The sequence below is a fragment of the Platalea leucorodia genome (genome assembly GCF_965183815.1).
Source record: "Platalea leucorodia genome assembly, contig: HAP1_HAP1_SCAFFOLD_472, whole genome shotgun sequence".
Classification (NCBI taxonomy): Eukaryota; Metazoa; Chordata; class Aves; order Pelecaniformes; family Threskiornithidae; genus Platalea; species Platalea leucorodia.
The window spans coordinates 1-13,965 of record NW_028121120.1 but is presented as its reverse complement, the minus strand read 5'-3'; the positions used below and the strand labels follow the sequence as shown (position 1 = coordinate 13,965).

At 67.5% G+C, this 13,965-nt stretch overlaps 1 protein-coding gene across 1 annotated transcript in view; it reads left to right on the top strand.

Annotated features, from left to right (window-relative positions):
• LOC309604216 (pyruvate carboxylase, mitochondrial-like) overlaps positions 1-13,569 on the top strand; it is a gene marked incomplete at both ends in the record, with an annotated part of 37,859 nt that extends 24,290 nt beyond the window's left edge. The window contains 9 exon segments of the mRNA XM_082339151.1: positions 387-608; positions 1,515-1,671; positions 2,914-3,154; positions 5,893-6,142; positions 7,549-7,793; positions 10,009-10,188; positions 12,004-12,099; positions 12,101-12,253; positions 13,429-13,569. Coding sequence (XP_082195277.1) covers positions 387-608; positions 1,515-1,671; positions 2,914-3,154; positions 5,893-6,142; positions 7,549-7,793; positions 10,009-10,188; positions 12,004-12,099; positions 12,101-12,253; positions 13,429-13,569 — 1,685 coding nt within the window.
• Between the last annotated feature and the right edge of the window lie 396 nt (positions 13,570-13,965).

Here is a 13,965-nt window from a genome sequence, read left to right as displayed (position 1 = left end):
CGGCCTATGCACGCCGTGTGCTTGGCGTGTGCTTGGCGTGTGCCCGGCCTATGCACGCCGTGTGCTTGGCGTGTGCTTGGCGTGTGCTTGCCATGTGCCCGGCCTATACACGCCGTGTGCTTGGCGTGTGCTTGGCGTGTGCTTGGCCTATACACGCCGTGTGCTTGGCGTGTGCTTAGTGTGTGCCTGGTCTATACATGCCACGTGCTTGGCGTGTGCTTGGCGTGTCGGTGGCGCGTGCCCGGCCTACGCACGCCGCGTGCTTGGCGTGTGCCCGACACGCCACGGCGCGTGCCCAGCCTACGCGTGGCGCGTGCTCGGCGCGTGCCCGGCCTGCGCCCGCCGCCCGCCCGGCGCCGCTCACCGCCCCCTCCCCGCCGCGGCAGGGCCCCCCCCGGCGGGGCTGCGGGCGGTGCTGGCGCGGGAGGGCCCGGGGGGCTTCGCCCGGGCGGTGCGGGCTCACCGGGGGCTGCTCCTCACCGACACCACCTTCCGCGACGCCCACCAATCCCTGCTCGCCACCCGCGTCCGCACCCGCGACCTCGCCCGCGTCGCCCCCTTCGTCGCCCACGCCCTCAGCCCCCTCTGCAGCATGGAGACCTGGGGAGGTGAGGAGGGGGCGTGGCCTGTGGAAAGGGGGGGCGTGGTCTCTGAGGGGCGTGGCCTGAGTGGGCGGGGTCTCGGGGTGGGTCACCATGGGGATGGGGTGTGCGGGGTCAATGGGAGGGATGCTCCAGGGGGCGGGGCTTCGGCGAGGGGGCGGGGGTTTGGGAAGGGGCGGGGCTTGAATGGGTGTGGTCTCGGGGTGGGGTTGCTCCAGTGGGCGGGGCTTCAGCGAGGGGGCGGGGCTTCGGGAAGGGGCGGAGCTTGAAGGGGTGTGGTCTCAGGGCAGGGCATTGGTGGGGTTGCCCCGGGGGCGGGGCTTCAGGAGGGGCCAGGGTTTTGGGAAGGGGCGGGGCTTGAAGGGGTGTGGTCTCAGGGTGGGGTTGCTCCAGTGGGCGGGGCTTCAGCGAGGGGGCGGGGTTTGGGGAAGGGGCGGGGCTTGAAGGGGTGTGGTCTCAGGGGTGGAACTGCCCCCTGGTGGGTGGGGCTTCAGCGAGGGGGTGGGGCTTGAAGGGGTGTGGTCGCGGGGTGGGGCATTGGTGGGGATGCCTCGGGGGTGGGGCTATGCCCAGAGGGTGTGGCCGGGAGGGGGGGCGTGGCTTAGAGGGGCGGGGCCTTCCCATGGGAAGGGGTGGGGCTTGGGGGCGGGGCTTCACTGGTGCAGGGTGTCTAAAGGCGGGGCTTTGTCGGGTGGGCGTGGCTAATGGGGGTGGGGTTTCACCAGGGGGCGGGGCTTGCAGGGGGGCACTAAGCCATGCAGCAGAGGTGGGAAGGGTGGCGGGGGGGGGGGCTTGCGCAAAGGGGCGGGGTTTGCACAAGGGGGCGTGGCTTGCACGGGAGGGGCGGGGCTTGCACGGGAGGGGGCGGGGCTTGCCCCAGGTGACGTCCCGGGGGCGGGGCGTGTCCGGCAGGCGCCACCTTCGACGTGGCCATGCGGTTCCTGCACGAGTGCCCCTGGGAGCGGCTGCGGGAGCTGCGGCGCCTGGTCCCCAACATCCCCTTCCAGATGCTGCTGCGCGGCGCCAACGCCGTCGGCTACACCAACTACCCCGACAACGTCGTCTACCGGTCAGCGGGGGGACGCGGGGACATGGGGGGACACGGGGGGGACATGGGGACATAGGGGGATGAGGGGACATGGGGGGACGTGGGGGGATGAGGGGACACGGGGACGTGGGGGGACTTGGGGGCGCGGGGGGATGAGGGGACACGGGGACGTGGAAGGACATGAAGGGATAAGGGGACGTAGGGGGGCATGGAAGGATGAGGGGACACGGGGACATGGGGGGACCTGGGGGCACAGGGGGACATGGGTATGTGGGGGGATGAGGGGACATGGGGGGACATGGGGACGTGGAAGGACATGAAGGTATAAGGGGACATGGGGGGACGTGGAGGGATGAGGGGACACGGGGATGTGGGGGGACTTGGGGGCACGGGGGGACGTGGGGGGGCATGGAGGGATGAGGGGACACGGGGACATGGGGACATGGGGGGACCTGGGGGCACAGGGGGACATGGGGACGTGGGGGGGCATGGAGGGATGAGGGGACATGGGGGGATGTGGGGACGTGGGGGGACATGGGGGGACATGGGGACATGGAGGGACATGAAGGGATAGGGGGACATGGGGGGACGTGGAGGGATGAGGGGACACGGGGACGTGGGGGGGCATGGGGACATGAGGGGACATGGGGACCTGGGGACGTGGGGGGACATGGGGACATGGGGGGACGTGGGGGGACATGGAGGGATGAGGGGACATGGGGACATGGGGGGACTTGGGGGCATAGGGGGACATGGGGACGTGGGGACATGGGGTCATGGGGAGACATGGAGGGATAAGGGGACATGGGGGGACATGGAGGGATGAGGGGACACGGGGACATGGGGGGACCTGGGGACGTGGGAAGACTTGGGGACATGGGGGGACCTGGGGGCATGGGGGGACATAGGGATGTGGTGGGACATGGGGAGACATGGAGGGATGAGGGGACACGGGGACGTGGGGGGACACAGGGACGTGGAGGGACATGGGGACAGGGAGGGACATGGGGACACGGAGGGATTTGGGGACACGGGGAGACACGGAGGGATGAGGCGACACGGGGATGGGGGGGACATGGAGGGATGAAGGCACATGGGGACACGGATGGACATGGGGACATGGATGGAGCCGGGGACACGGAGGGATTTGGGGACACGGGGAGACACGGAGGGATGAGGCGACACGGGGACACAGGAGGGGACACAGGGAGGGGGGGAGTGACACGAGGACCCCCTCCTTCCCCCCGCTTCGCCCCCCCCCAGCTTCTGCGAGGTGGCGGTGGCCAACGGGATGGACATCTTCCGCGTCTTCGACGCCCTCAACTACCTCCCCAACCTGCTGCTGGGGGTGGAGGCGGCCGGGCGGGCGGGCGCGGTGGTGGAGGCCGCCCTCTCCTACACCGGCGACGTGGCCGACCCCACCCGCACCAAGTACACCCTCGACTACTACCTGGCCCTGGCCCGCGAGCTGGTGGCCGCCGGCACCCACATCCTCTGCATCAAGGTTTGGGGGGGGGGGGGGATGGGGAGGGTGGGAAGGGGGTTTGGGGGGGGTCTTGGGGGGATTTTGGGGAGCCTGGAGGGGATGGGAGGGGGATTGGGGGGTCTTGGGGGGATTTTGGGGAGCCTGGAGGGGATGGGAGGGGGATTTGAGGGGTCTTGGGGGGATTTTGGGGAGCCTGGAGGGGATGGGAGGGGGATTTGGGGGGTCTTGGGGGGATTTTGGGGAGCCTGGAGGGGATGGGAGGGGGATTTGGGGGGGGTCTTGGGGGGATTTTGGGGAGCCTGGAGGGGATGGGAGGGGGATTGGGGGGTCTTGGGGGGATTTTGGGGAGCCTGGAGGGGATGGGAGGGGGATTTGAGGGGTCTTGGGGGGATTTTGGGGAGCCTGGAGGGGATGGGAGGGGGATTGGGGGGTCTTGGGGGGATTTTGGGGAGCCTGGAGGGGATGGGAGGGGGATTTGAGGGGTCTTGGGGGGATTTTGGGGAGCCTGGAGGGGATGGGAGGGGGATTTGGGGGGTCTTGGGGGGATTTTGGGGAGCCTGGAGGGGATGGGAGGGGGATTTGGGGGGTCTTGGGGGGATTTTGGGGAGCCTGGAGGGGATGGGAGGGGGATTTGGGGGGTCTTGGGGGGATTTTGGGGAGCCTGGAGGGGATGGGAGGGGGATTTGAGGGGTCTTGGGGGGATTTTGGGGAGCCTGGAGGGGATGGGAGGGGGATTGGGGGGTCTTGGGGGGATTTTGGGGAGCCTGGAGGGGATGGGAGGGGGATTGGGGGGTCTTGGGGGGATTTTGGGGAGCCTGGAGGGGATGGGAGGGGGATTTGAGGGGTCTTGGGGGGATTTTGGGGAGCCTGGAGGGGATGGGAGGGGGATTGGGGGGTCTTGGGGGGATTTTGGGGAGCCTGGAGGGGATGGGAGGGGGATTTGAGGGGTCTTGGGGGGATTTTGGGGAGCCTGGAGGGGATGGGAGGGGGATTGGGGGGTCTTGGGGGGATTTTGGGGAGCCTGGAGGGGATGGGAGGGGGATTTGGGGGGTCTTGGGGGGATTTTGGGGAGCCTGGAGGGGATGGGAGGGGGATTTGGGGGGTCTTGGGGGGATTTTGGGGAGCCTGGAGGGGATGGGAGGGGGATTTGAGGGGTCTTGGGGGGATTTTGGGGAGCCTGGAGGGGATGGGAGGGGGATTGGGGGGTCTTGGGGGGATTTTGGGGAGCCTGGAGGGGATGGGAGGGGGATTTGGGGGGTCTTGGGGGGATTTTGGGGAGCCTGGAGGGGATGGGAGGGGGATTTGAGGGGTCTTGGGGGGATTTTGGGGAGCCTGGAGGGGATGGGAGGGGGATTTGGGGGGTCTTGGGGGGATTTTGGGGAGCCTGGAGGGGATGGGAGGGGGATTTGAGGGGTTCTGGGGGGATTTTGGGGAGCCTGGAGGGGATGGGAGGGGGATTTGGGGGGTCTTGGGGGGATTTTGGGGAGCCTGGAGGGGATGGGAAGGGGGTTTGGGAGGTCTTGGGGGGATTTTGGGGAGCCTGGATGGGGATTGGGGGGGTGGGAAGGGGGTTTGGGGGGTCTTGGGGGATTTTGGGGAGCCTGGAGGGGATGGGAGGGGGATTTGAGGGGTTCTGGGGGGATTTTGGGGAGCCTGGATGGGGATTGGGGGGGTGGGAAGGGGGTTTGGGAGGTCTTGGGGGGATTTTGGGGAGCCTGGAGGGGATGGGAGGGGGATTTGGGGGGTCTTGGGGGGATTTTGGGGAGCCTGGAGGGGGATTGGGGGGGTGGGAAGGGGGTTTGGGGGGTCTTAAGGGGTGGGAAGGGGGTTTGGGGGGGTCTTGGGGGGATTTTGGGGAGCCTGGATGGGGATTGGGGGGGTGGGAAGGGGGTTTGGGGGGTCTTAAGGGGTGGGAAGGGGGTTTGGGGGGTCTTGGGGGGATTTTGGGGAGCCTGGAGGGGATGGGAGGGGGATTTGGGGGGTCTTGGGGGGATTTTGGGGAGCCTGGAGGGAGATTGGGGGGGTGGGAAGGGGGTTGGAGGGGTCTTGGGGGAATTTTGGGGAGCCTGGATGGGGATTGGGGGGGTGGGAAGGGGGTTTGGGGGGTCTTAAGGGGTGGGAAGGGGGTTTGGGGGGTCTTGGGGGGGTTTTGGGGAGCCTGGAGGGGGATTGGGGGGGTGGGAAGGGGGTTTGGGGGGTCTTGGGGGGATTTTGGGGAGTCTGGAGGAGATGGGAGGGGGATTTGGGGGGTCTTGGGGGGATTTTGGGGAGCCTGGAGGGGGATTGAGGGGGTGGGAAGGGGGTTTGGGGGGTCTTGGGGGGGTTTTGGGGAGCCTGGAGGGGGATTGGGGGGGTGGGAAGGGGGTTTGGGGGGTCTTGGGGGGATTTTGGGGAGTCTGGAGGAGATGGGAGGGGGATTTGGGGGGTCTTGGGGGGATTTTGGGGAGCCTGGAGGGGGATTGAGGGGGTGGGAAGGGGGTTTGGGGGGTCTTGGGGGGGTTTTGGGGAGCCTGGAGGGGGATTGGGGGGGTGGGAAGGGGGTTTGGGGGGTCTTGGGGGGATTTTGGGGAGCCTGGAGGGGATGGGAAGGGGGTTTGGGGGGTCTTGGGGGGCTGGGGGGTGGATTTGGGGGTCCCCAACTCCCCCAAACCGCGGGGGCGGGGGGGATCAAGACGGGCTGGGAGGTGGGGGGTGGGGTCCCCCTGCCCCCCCGTGCCCCCCCGTGCCCCCCCGTGACCCCCCCGCCCCGCCCCCAGGACATGGCGGGGCTGCTGAAGCCGGCGGCCGCCCGCTTGCTGGTGGGCGCCCTACGGGAGCGCTTCCCCGAGGTGCCGCTGCACGTCCACACCCACGACACCGCCGGGGCCGCCGTCGCCTCCATGTTGGCGGCCGCCAACGCCGGCGCCGACGTGGTGGACGTGGCGGTGGACGCCATGGCCGGCATGACCTCCCAACCCAGCATGGGCGCCTTGGTGGCCTGCGCCCGTGGGACCCCCCTCGACACAGGTACGGACACCCCCGCGGAGGGGCCGCCGTGGTCGTGGAGGGGCCGCTGTGGTCGCGGAGGGGCCACCGTGGTCGCGGAGGAGGTGGGGACGTGGTTATGGAGGTGCCACCATGTTATGGAGGTGGGGACGTGGTTATGGAGTGCCACCATGGTCATAGAGGTGGTGACGTGGTTGTGGAGGAGGTGGGGACGTGGTTATGGAGGTGCCACCATGTTATGGAGGTGGGGACGTGGTTATGGAGTGCCACCATGGTCATAGAGGTGGTGACGTGGTCGTGGAGGTGGTGACGTGGTTGTGGAGGAGGTGGTGACGTGGTTATGGAGGTGCCACCATGGTCATAGAGGTGGTGACGTGGTCGTGGAGGTGGTGACGTGGTTGTGGAGGAGGTGGGGACGTAGTTATGGAGGTGCCACCATGGTCATAGAGGTGGTGACGTGGTCGTGGAGGTGGGGACGTGGTCGTGGAGGAGGTGGTGACGTGGTTATGGAGGTGCCACCATGGTCATAGAGGTGGGGGCGTGGTCGTGGAGGTGCCACCATGGTTATAGAGATGATGACGTGGTTATGGAGGTGGGGACGTGGTCATGGAGGTGCCACCATGGTCTTGGCAATGGCACCGTGGTCATGGAGGTGGTGACGTGGTCATGGAAGAGGTGGTGACGTGGTTATGGAGATGATGACATGGTTATGGAGATGATGACGTGGTCATGGAGGTGACGACGTGGTCATGGAGTTGCCACCATGGTCTTGGCAATGGCACCGTGGTCATGGAGGTGGTGACGTGGTCATGGAAGAGGTGGTGACGTGGTTATGGAGATGATGACATGGTTATGGAGATGATGACGTGGTCATGGAGGTGACGACGTGGTCATGGAGTTGCCACCATGGTCTTGGCAATGGCACCGTGGTCATGGAGGTGGTGACGTGGTCATGGAAGAGGTGGTGACGTGGTTATGGAGATGATGACATGGTTATGGAGATGATGACGTGGTCATGGAGGTGGCAATGTGGTCATGGAGGTGGGGACGTGGTCATGGAGGTGCCACCATGGTCTTGGCAATGGCACCGTGGTCATGGAGGTGGTGACGCGGTCATGGAAGAGGTGGTGACGTGGTTATGGAGATGATGACGTGGTTATGGAGATGATGACGTGGTCATGGAGATGATGACATGGTCGTGGAGGTGGGGACGTGGTCATGGAGGTGGGGACGTGGTCATGGAGGTTCCACCACGGTCATGGAGGTGCCACCATAGCCGTGGCCACGGACCCACGGCCGCCGCGATACCGCCTCAATCACGACATTACGCCCAATCCACCGCGTCCCTCAACCGCCGGCGGCCCCCGCCCCCTCGCCGCGACGTCCCCACCCATGGGTGCCCCCCGCCCACCCCCACCCTCCCGCAGGCATCGCGCTGGAGCGGGTGTTCGAGTACAGCGAGTACTGGGAGGGGGCGCGGGCGCTCTACGCCGCCTTCGACTGCACGGCCACCATGAAGTCGGGCAACGCCGACGTCTACGAGAACGAGATCCCGGGGGGACAATACACCAACCTCCACTTCCAGGCCCACGCCATGGGGCTGGGCCACAAGTTCAAGGAGGTCAAGAAAGCCTACGCCGAGGCCAACAAGCTCCTCGGGGACCTCATTAAGGTGGGGGGGGGGGGCTTCATGGGAGGGGTCTCCATGGGGGGGGTGGTCTCCATGGGAGGGGTGGTCTCCATGGGGGGGGGGGGGTGGTGGAGATGGTCTTTGTGGGGTGGTTTCTGTGGGGTGGTGGTGATGGAGGTGGTCTCCATGGGGTGCGATGGTCTCCGTGGGGTGGGTGGTCTCCATGGGGTGGGTGGTCTCTGTTGGGTGGTCTCCATGGGCTGGGTGGCCTCCATGGGCTGGGTGGTCCTCATGGGTTGGGTGGTCTCCATGGGTTGGGTGGTCCTCATGGGTTGGGTGGTCTCCATGGGTTGGGTGGTCTCTGTTGGGTGGTCTCCATGGGTTAGGTGGTCTCCATTGGGTGGTCCCCATGGGGTGGGTGGTCCTCATGGGTTGGGTGGTCTCTGTTGGGTGGTCTCCATGGGGTGGGTGGTCTCTGTTGGGTGGTCCTCATGGGTTGGGTGGTCTCCATGGGTTGGGTGGTCTCCGTTGGGTGGTCTCCATGGGCTGGGTGGTCCCCATGGGTTGGGTGGTCTCCATGGAGTGGGTGGTCTCCATGGGGTGCGATGGCCTCCATGGGGTGGGTGGTCTCCATGGGGTGGGTGGTCTCCATGGGGTGCGATGGTCTCCATGGGGTGGGTGGTCTCCATGGGGTGGGTGGTCTCTGTTGGGTGGTCCCCATGGGTTGGGTGGTCCCCATGGGTTGAGTGGTCTCCATGGGTTGGGTGGTCTCTGTTGGGTGGTCTCCATGGGCTGGGTGGTCTCCATTGGCTGGTCTCCATGGGCTGGGTGGCCTCCATGGGCTGGGTGGTCTCTGTTGGGTGGTCCTCATGGGTTGGGTGGTCTCCATGGGCTGGGTGGTCCTCATGGGTTGGGTGGTCTCCATGGGTTGGGTGGTCCTCATGGGTTGGGTGGTCTCCGTTGGGTGGTCCCCATGGGTTGGGTGGTCTCTGTTGGGTGGTCTCCATGGGGTGGGTGATCTCCGTTGGGTGGTCTCCATGGGCTGGGTGATCTCCGTTGGGTGGTCCCCATGGGTTGGGTGGTCTCTGTTGGGTGGTCTCCATGGGCTGGGTGATCTCCGTTGGGTGGTCTCCATGGGTTGGGTGGTCTCTGTTGGGTGGTCCCCATGGGTTGGGTGGTCTCTGTTGGGTGGTCCCCATGGGTTGGGTGGTCTCTGTTGGGTGGTCTCCATGGGTTGGGTGGTCTCCGTTGGGTGGTCCCCATGGGTTGGGTGGTCTCCGTTGGGTGGTCCCCATGGGTTGGGTGGTCTCCATGGGCTGGGTGATCTCCGTTGGGTGGTCTCCATGGGTTGGGTGGTCTCCGTTGGGTGGTCCCCATGGGTTGGGTGGTCTCCGTTGGGTGGTCCCCATGGGGTGGGTGGTCCTCATGGGTTGGGTGGTCTCTGTTGGGTGGTCTCCATGGGCTGGGTGGTCTCTGTTGGGTGGTCTCCATGGGCTGGGTGGTCTCCATGGGTCGGGTGGGCTCTGTTGGGTGGTCTCCATGGGCTGGGTGGTCTCCGTTGGGTGGTCTCCATGGAGTGGGTGGTCTCTGTTGGGTGGTCTCCATGGGTTGGGTGGTCTCCGTTGGGTGGTCCCCATGGGTTGGGTGGTCTCCATGGGTTGGGTGGTCTCTGTTGGGTGGTCTCCATGGGCTGGGTGGTCTCTGTTGGGTGGTCTCCATGGGCTGGGTGGTCCTCATGAGTTGGGTGGTCCTCATGGGTTGGGTGGTCTCCGTTGGGTGGTCCTCATGGGCTGGGTGGTCTCTGTTGGGTGGTCTCCATGGGTTGGGTGGTCTCCATGGGTTGGGTGGTCCTCATGGGTTGGGTGGTCTCCGTTGGGTGGTCTCCATGGGTTGGGTGGTCTCTGTTGGCTGGTCTCCATGGGTTGGGTGGTCCTCATGGGTTGGGTGGTCTCCATGGGTTGGGTGGTCTCTGTTGGGTGGTCTCCATGGGCTGGGTGGTCTCCATGGGCTGGGTGATCTCCGTTGGGTGGTCCCCATGGTTGGGTGGTCTCTGTTGGGTGGTCTCCATGGGTTGGGTGGTCTCCGTTGGGTGGTCCCCATGGGTTGGGTGGTCTCCATGGGCTGGGTGCTCCACGGGTTGGGTGCCACCCCCTAGACAAGACCCCCCCTAGGGCGAGCAGCCCCCCCCCCGTCCCTCGCGAGGAGCCCCCCGGGGCGCCGCCCGCGGGGTGACGCCGCCGGGTGTTGGCGGGCGCAGGTGACGCCGTCCTCGAAGGTGGTGGGGGACCTGGCGCAGTTCATGGTGCAGAACGGGCTGACGCGGGAGGAGGTGGAGGCGCGGGCGGACGAGCTCTCCTTCCCCCTCTCCGTCGTGGAGTTCCTCCAGGGGCACATCGGGACCCCCCCGGGGGGCTTCCCCGAGCCCTTCCGCTCCCGGGTGCGGAGGGCTGCTGGGAGGGGACTGGGAGGCACTGGGAAGGGAGCTGGGAGGGGGCTGGGGGGCACTGGGAGGGGAGTGGAGGGGACTGGGAGGCACTGGAGGAGAGTGGGAGGCACTGGGAGGGGACTGGGAGGCACTAGGAGGGAACTGGAGGTCACTGGAGGGGACTGGAGTGGGCTGGGGGGCACTGGAGGGGGCTGGGAGGAGACTGGGGGGCACTGGAGGGGGCTGGGAGGGGACTGGGAGGCACTGGGAGGGGGCTGGGGGGCACTGGGAGGGAGCTGGGCGGGGGCTGGGGGGCACTGGGAGGGGACTGGAGGGCACTGGGGGGCACTGGAGGGGGCTGGGAGGGGACTGGGAGGCACTGGGAGGGAGCTGGAGGGGACTGGGAGGCACTGGGAGGGAACGGGGAGCCACTGGAGGGGACTGGGAGGGGACTGGAGTGGGCTGGGGGGCACTGGGAGGGGACTGGGAGGCACTGGGAGGGGGCTGGGGGGCACTGGGAGGGGACTGGAGGGGACTGGGGGACACTGGAGGGGAGTGGGAGGCACTGGGAGGCACTGGGAGGGAGTTGGGGGGCACTGGGAGGGAACTGGGAGCCACTGGAGGGGACTGGGAGGGGACTGGAGTGGGCTGGGGGGCACTGGGAGGGGACTGGGGGGCAGTGGGAAGGGACTGGGAGGCACTGGGAGGGAGCTGGAGGGGACTGGGAGGCACTGGGAGGGGACTGGAGTGGGCTGGGAGGCGCTGGAGGGGGCTGGGAGGGGACTGGGAGGCACTGGGAGGGAGCTGGAGGGAACTGGGAGCCACTGGAGGGGACTGGGAGGGAACTGGAGGGGACTGTGAGGCAGTGGGAAGGGACTGGAGGGGGCTGGGGGGCACTGGAGGGGGCTGGGAGGGGAGTGGGAGGCACTGGGAGGGAACTGGGAGGCACTGGGAGGGAACTGGGGGCCACTGGAGTGGGCTGGGAGGCACTGGGAGGGGACTGGGGGGCACTGGAAAGGAACTGGGGGCCACTGGGGCAGGACTGGGAGGCACTGGGAGGGTTTGCTGGAGGCCGTTGCCATGGCACCAGGCCCAGCGACAGCACGTGGCGCTGGTTGTCATGGTGACGGTCCCTGGCAACGGCCTCCAGTGCCAGCTGCCTGGCAACGGCCCAGCGCTGGTTGCCATGGTACCGTACCTTAGCAACGGGCCCCAGCGCCGGTTGCCATGGCACCCGACCCTAGCAACAGGTCCTAATGCTGGTTGCCATGGCACCAGCCCCTAGCAACGGGTCCTAACGCTGGTTCCCATGGCACCAGTCCCTAGCAACGGGCTCTAATGCTGGTTACCATGGCACCCGACCCTAGCAACGGGCTCTAACGCTGGTTCCCATGGCACCAGTCCCTAGCAACAGGCCCTAATGCTGGTTACCATGGCACCCGACCCTAGCAACGGGTCCTAACGCTGGTTCCCATGGCACCAGTCCCTAGCAACAGGCCCTAATGCTGGTTACCATGGCACCAGTCCCTAGCAACAGGCCCTAATGCTGGTTCCCATGGCACCAGCCCCTAGCAACGGGCCCTAATGCTGGTTCCCATGGCACCCGACCCTAGCAACGGGCTCTAATGCTGGTTGCCATGGCACCAGTCCCTAGCAACAGGCCCTAATGCTGGTTCCCATGGCACCAGCCCCTAGCAACGGGCCCTAATGCTGGTTCCCATGGCCCCAGCCCCTAGCAACGGGTCCCTAGCAACAGCCCTAATGCAGGATGCCCTTCCGCCCCCCCCCCGTTGCCATGCCAACGCCCCCCCCCCCCCCCCCCCGCAGGTCCTGAAGGAGCTCCCCCGCGTCGAGGGGCGGCCGGGGGCTTCGCTGCCGCCGCTGGATTTCGAGGCGCTGGGGCGGGAGCTGGGGGCGCGGCACGGGGCCCCCCCCCGGCCCCGAGGAGCTGCTCTCGGCCGCGCTCTACCCCAAGGTCTACGAGGAATTTCGCACCTTCGCCTCCACCTTCGGCCCCGTCTCCTGCCTGGGCACCCGCCTCTTCCTCGAGGGCCCCACCATCGCCGAGGAGTTCGAGGTGGGGGGGGGGACTGGGAGGCACTGGGAGGGGGCTGGGGGAGACTGGGAGGCACTGGGAGGGGACTGGGGGGCACTGGGAGGGGGCTGGGGGGCACTGGGAGGCACTGGGAGGGGGCTGGGGGGCACTGGGAGGTGGCTGGGGGGCACTGGGAGGCACTGGGAGGGGGCTGGGGGGCACTGGGAGGGGGCTGGGGGGCAATGGGAGGCGCTGGGAGGGGGCTGGGGGACAATGGGAGGGGGCTGGGGGGCACTGGGAGGCGCTGGGAGGGGGCTGGGGGGCACTGGGAGAGGGCTGGGGGGCACTGGGAGGCACTGGGAGGGGGCTGGGGGGCACTGGGAGGCACTGGGAGGGGACTGGGGGGCACTGGGAGGCACTGGAAGGAGACTGGGGGGCAATGGGAGGGGACTAGGGGGCACTGGGAAGCACTGGGGGGGACACCCAGCACCCCTCGCACACCCCTGGGGCCCCTTGCACACCCTTGTGCACCCCCAGCACCCTTGCACACCCATGGGGCCCCTCGCACACCCCTTGCACACCCCTCGCACACCCCTTGCACACCCCTTGCACACCCCTCGCACACCCCTTGCACACCCATGGGGCCCCTCGCACACCCATAGGTCCCCTTGCACATCCCTTGCACACCCTTTGCACACCCATGGGGCCCCCTCGCACACCCCTTGCACACCCATGGGTCCCCTCGCACACCCCTTGCACACCCCTGGGACCCCTCGCACACCCCTTGCGCACCCCTGGAACCCCTCGCCCGCCCCTCGCACACCCCTGGGGCCCCTTGCACACCCCTTGCACACCCATGGGTCCCCTCGCACACCCTTGCACACCCCTTGCCCACCCCTGGGACCCCTCGCCCGCCCCTCGCACACCCCTGGGGCCCCTTGCACACCCCTTGCACACCCATGGGTCCCCTTGCACACCCCTTGCACACCCATAGGTCCCCTCGCCCGCCCCTCGCACACCCCTCGCACACCCTTTGCACACCCCTCGCACACCCATGGGTCCCCCTCGCCCGCCCCTCGCACACCCCCAGCACCTCCTCCACGCACCCAGGACCCCTCGCGCACCCATCCCCTCGCCCGCCCACCCCTCGCCCGCCCACCCCTCGCACACCCACCCCTTGCACGCCCACCCTCGCACGCCCACCCTCGCACGCGCAGGTGGAGCTGGAGCGGGGGAAGACGCTGCACATCAAGGCGCTGGCGCTGGGGGACCTGAACGCGGCCGGGCAGCGGGAGGTTTTCTTCGAGCTCAACGGGCAACTGCGCTCCATCCTCGTGCGAGACACCCAGGCCATGAAGGTGGGGGGTTTTGGGGGGGCTGGGGGGGTTTGGGGGGGGTCTAGGAAGGGATTTGGGGGGGTTTTTGGGGGCTCTGAAGGGGTTTTGGGGGGGTCCCAGGGGGGTGACGGGGGGGTTTCATGGAGCTCAATGGCCGACTGGGCTCCATCCTCGTGCGAGGCACCCAGGCCATGAAGGTGGGGGGGTTTGGGGGGGTCTAGGAAGGGATTTGGGGGGGTTTGGGGGGGCTGGGGGAGTTTGGGGGGGTCTAGGAAGGGATTTGGGGGGGTTTTGGGGGCTCTGAAGGGGTTTTGGGGGGTCCCAGGGGGGTGATGGGGGCATTCATGGAGCTCAATGGCCGACTGGGCTCCATCCTCGTGCGAGGCACCCAGGCCATGAAGGTGGGGGGGTTTGGGG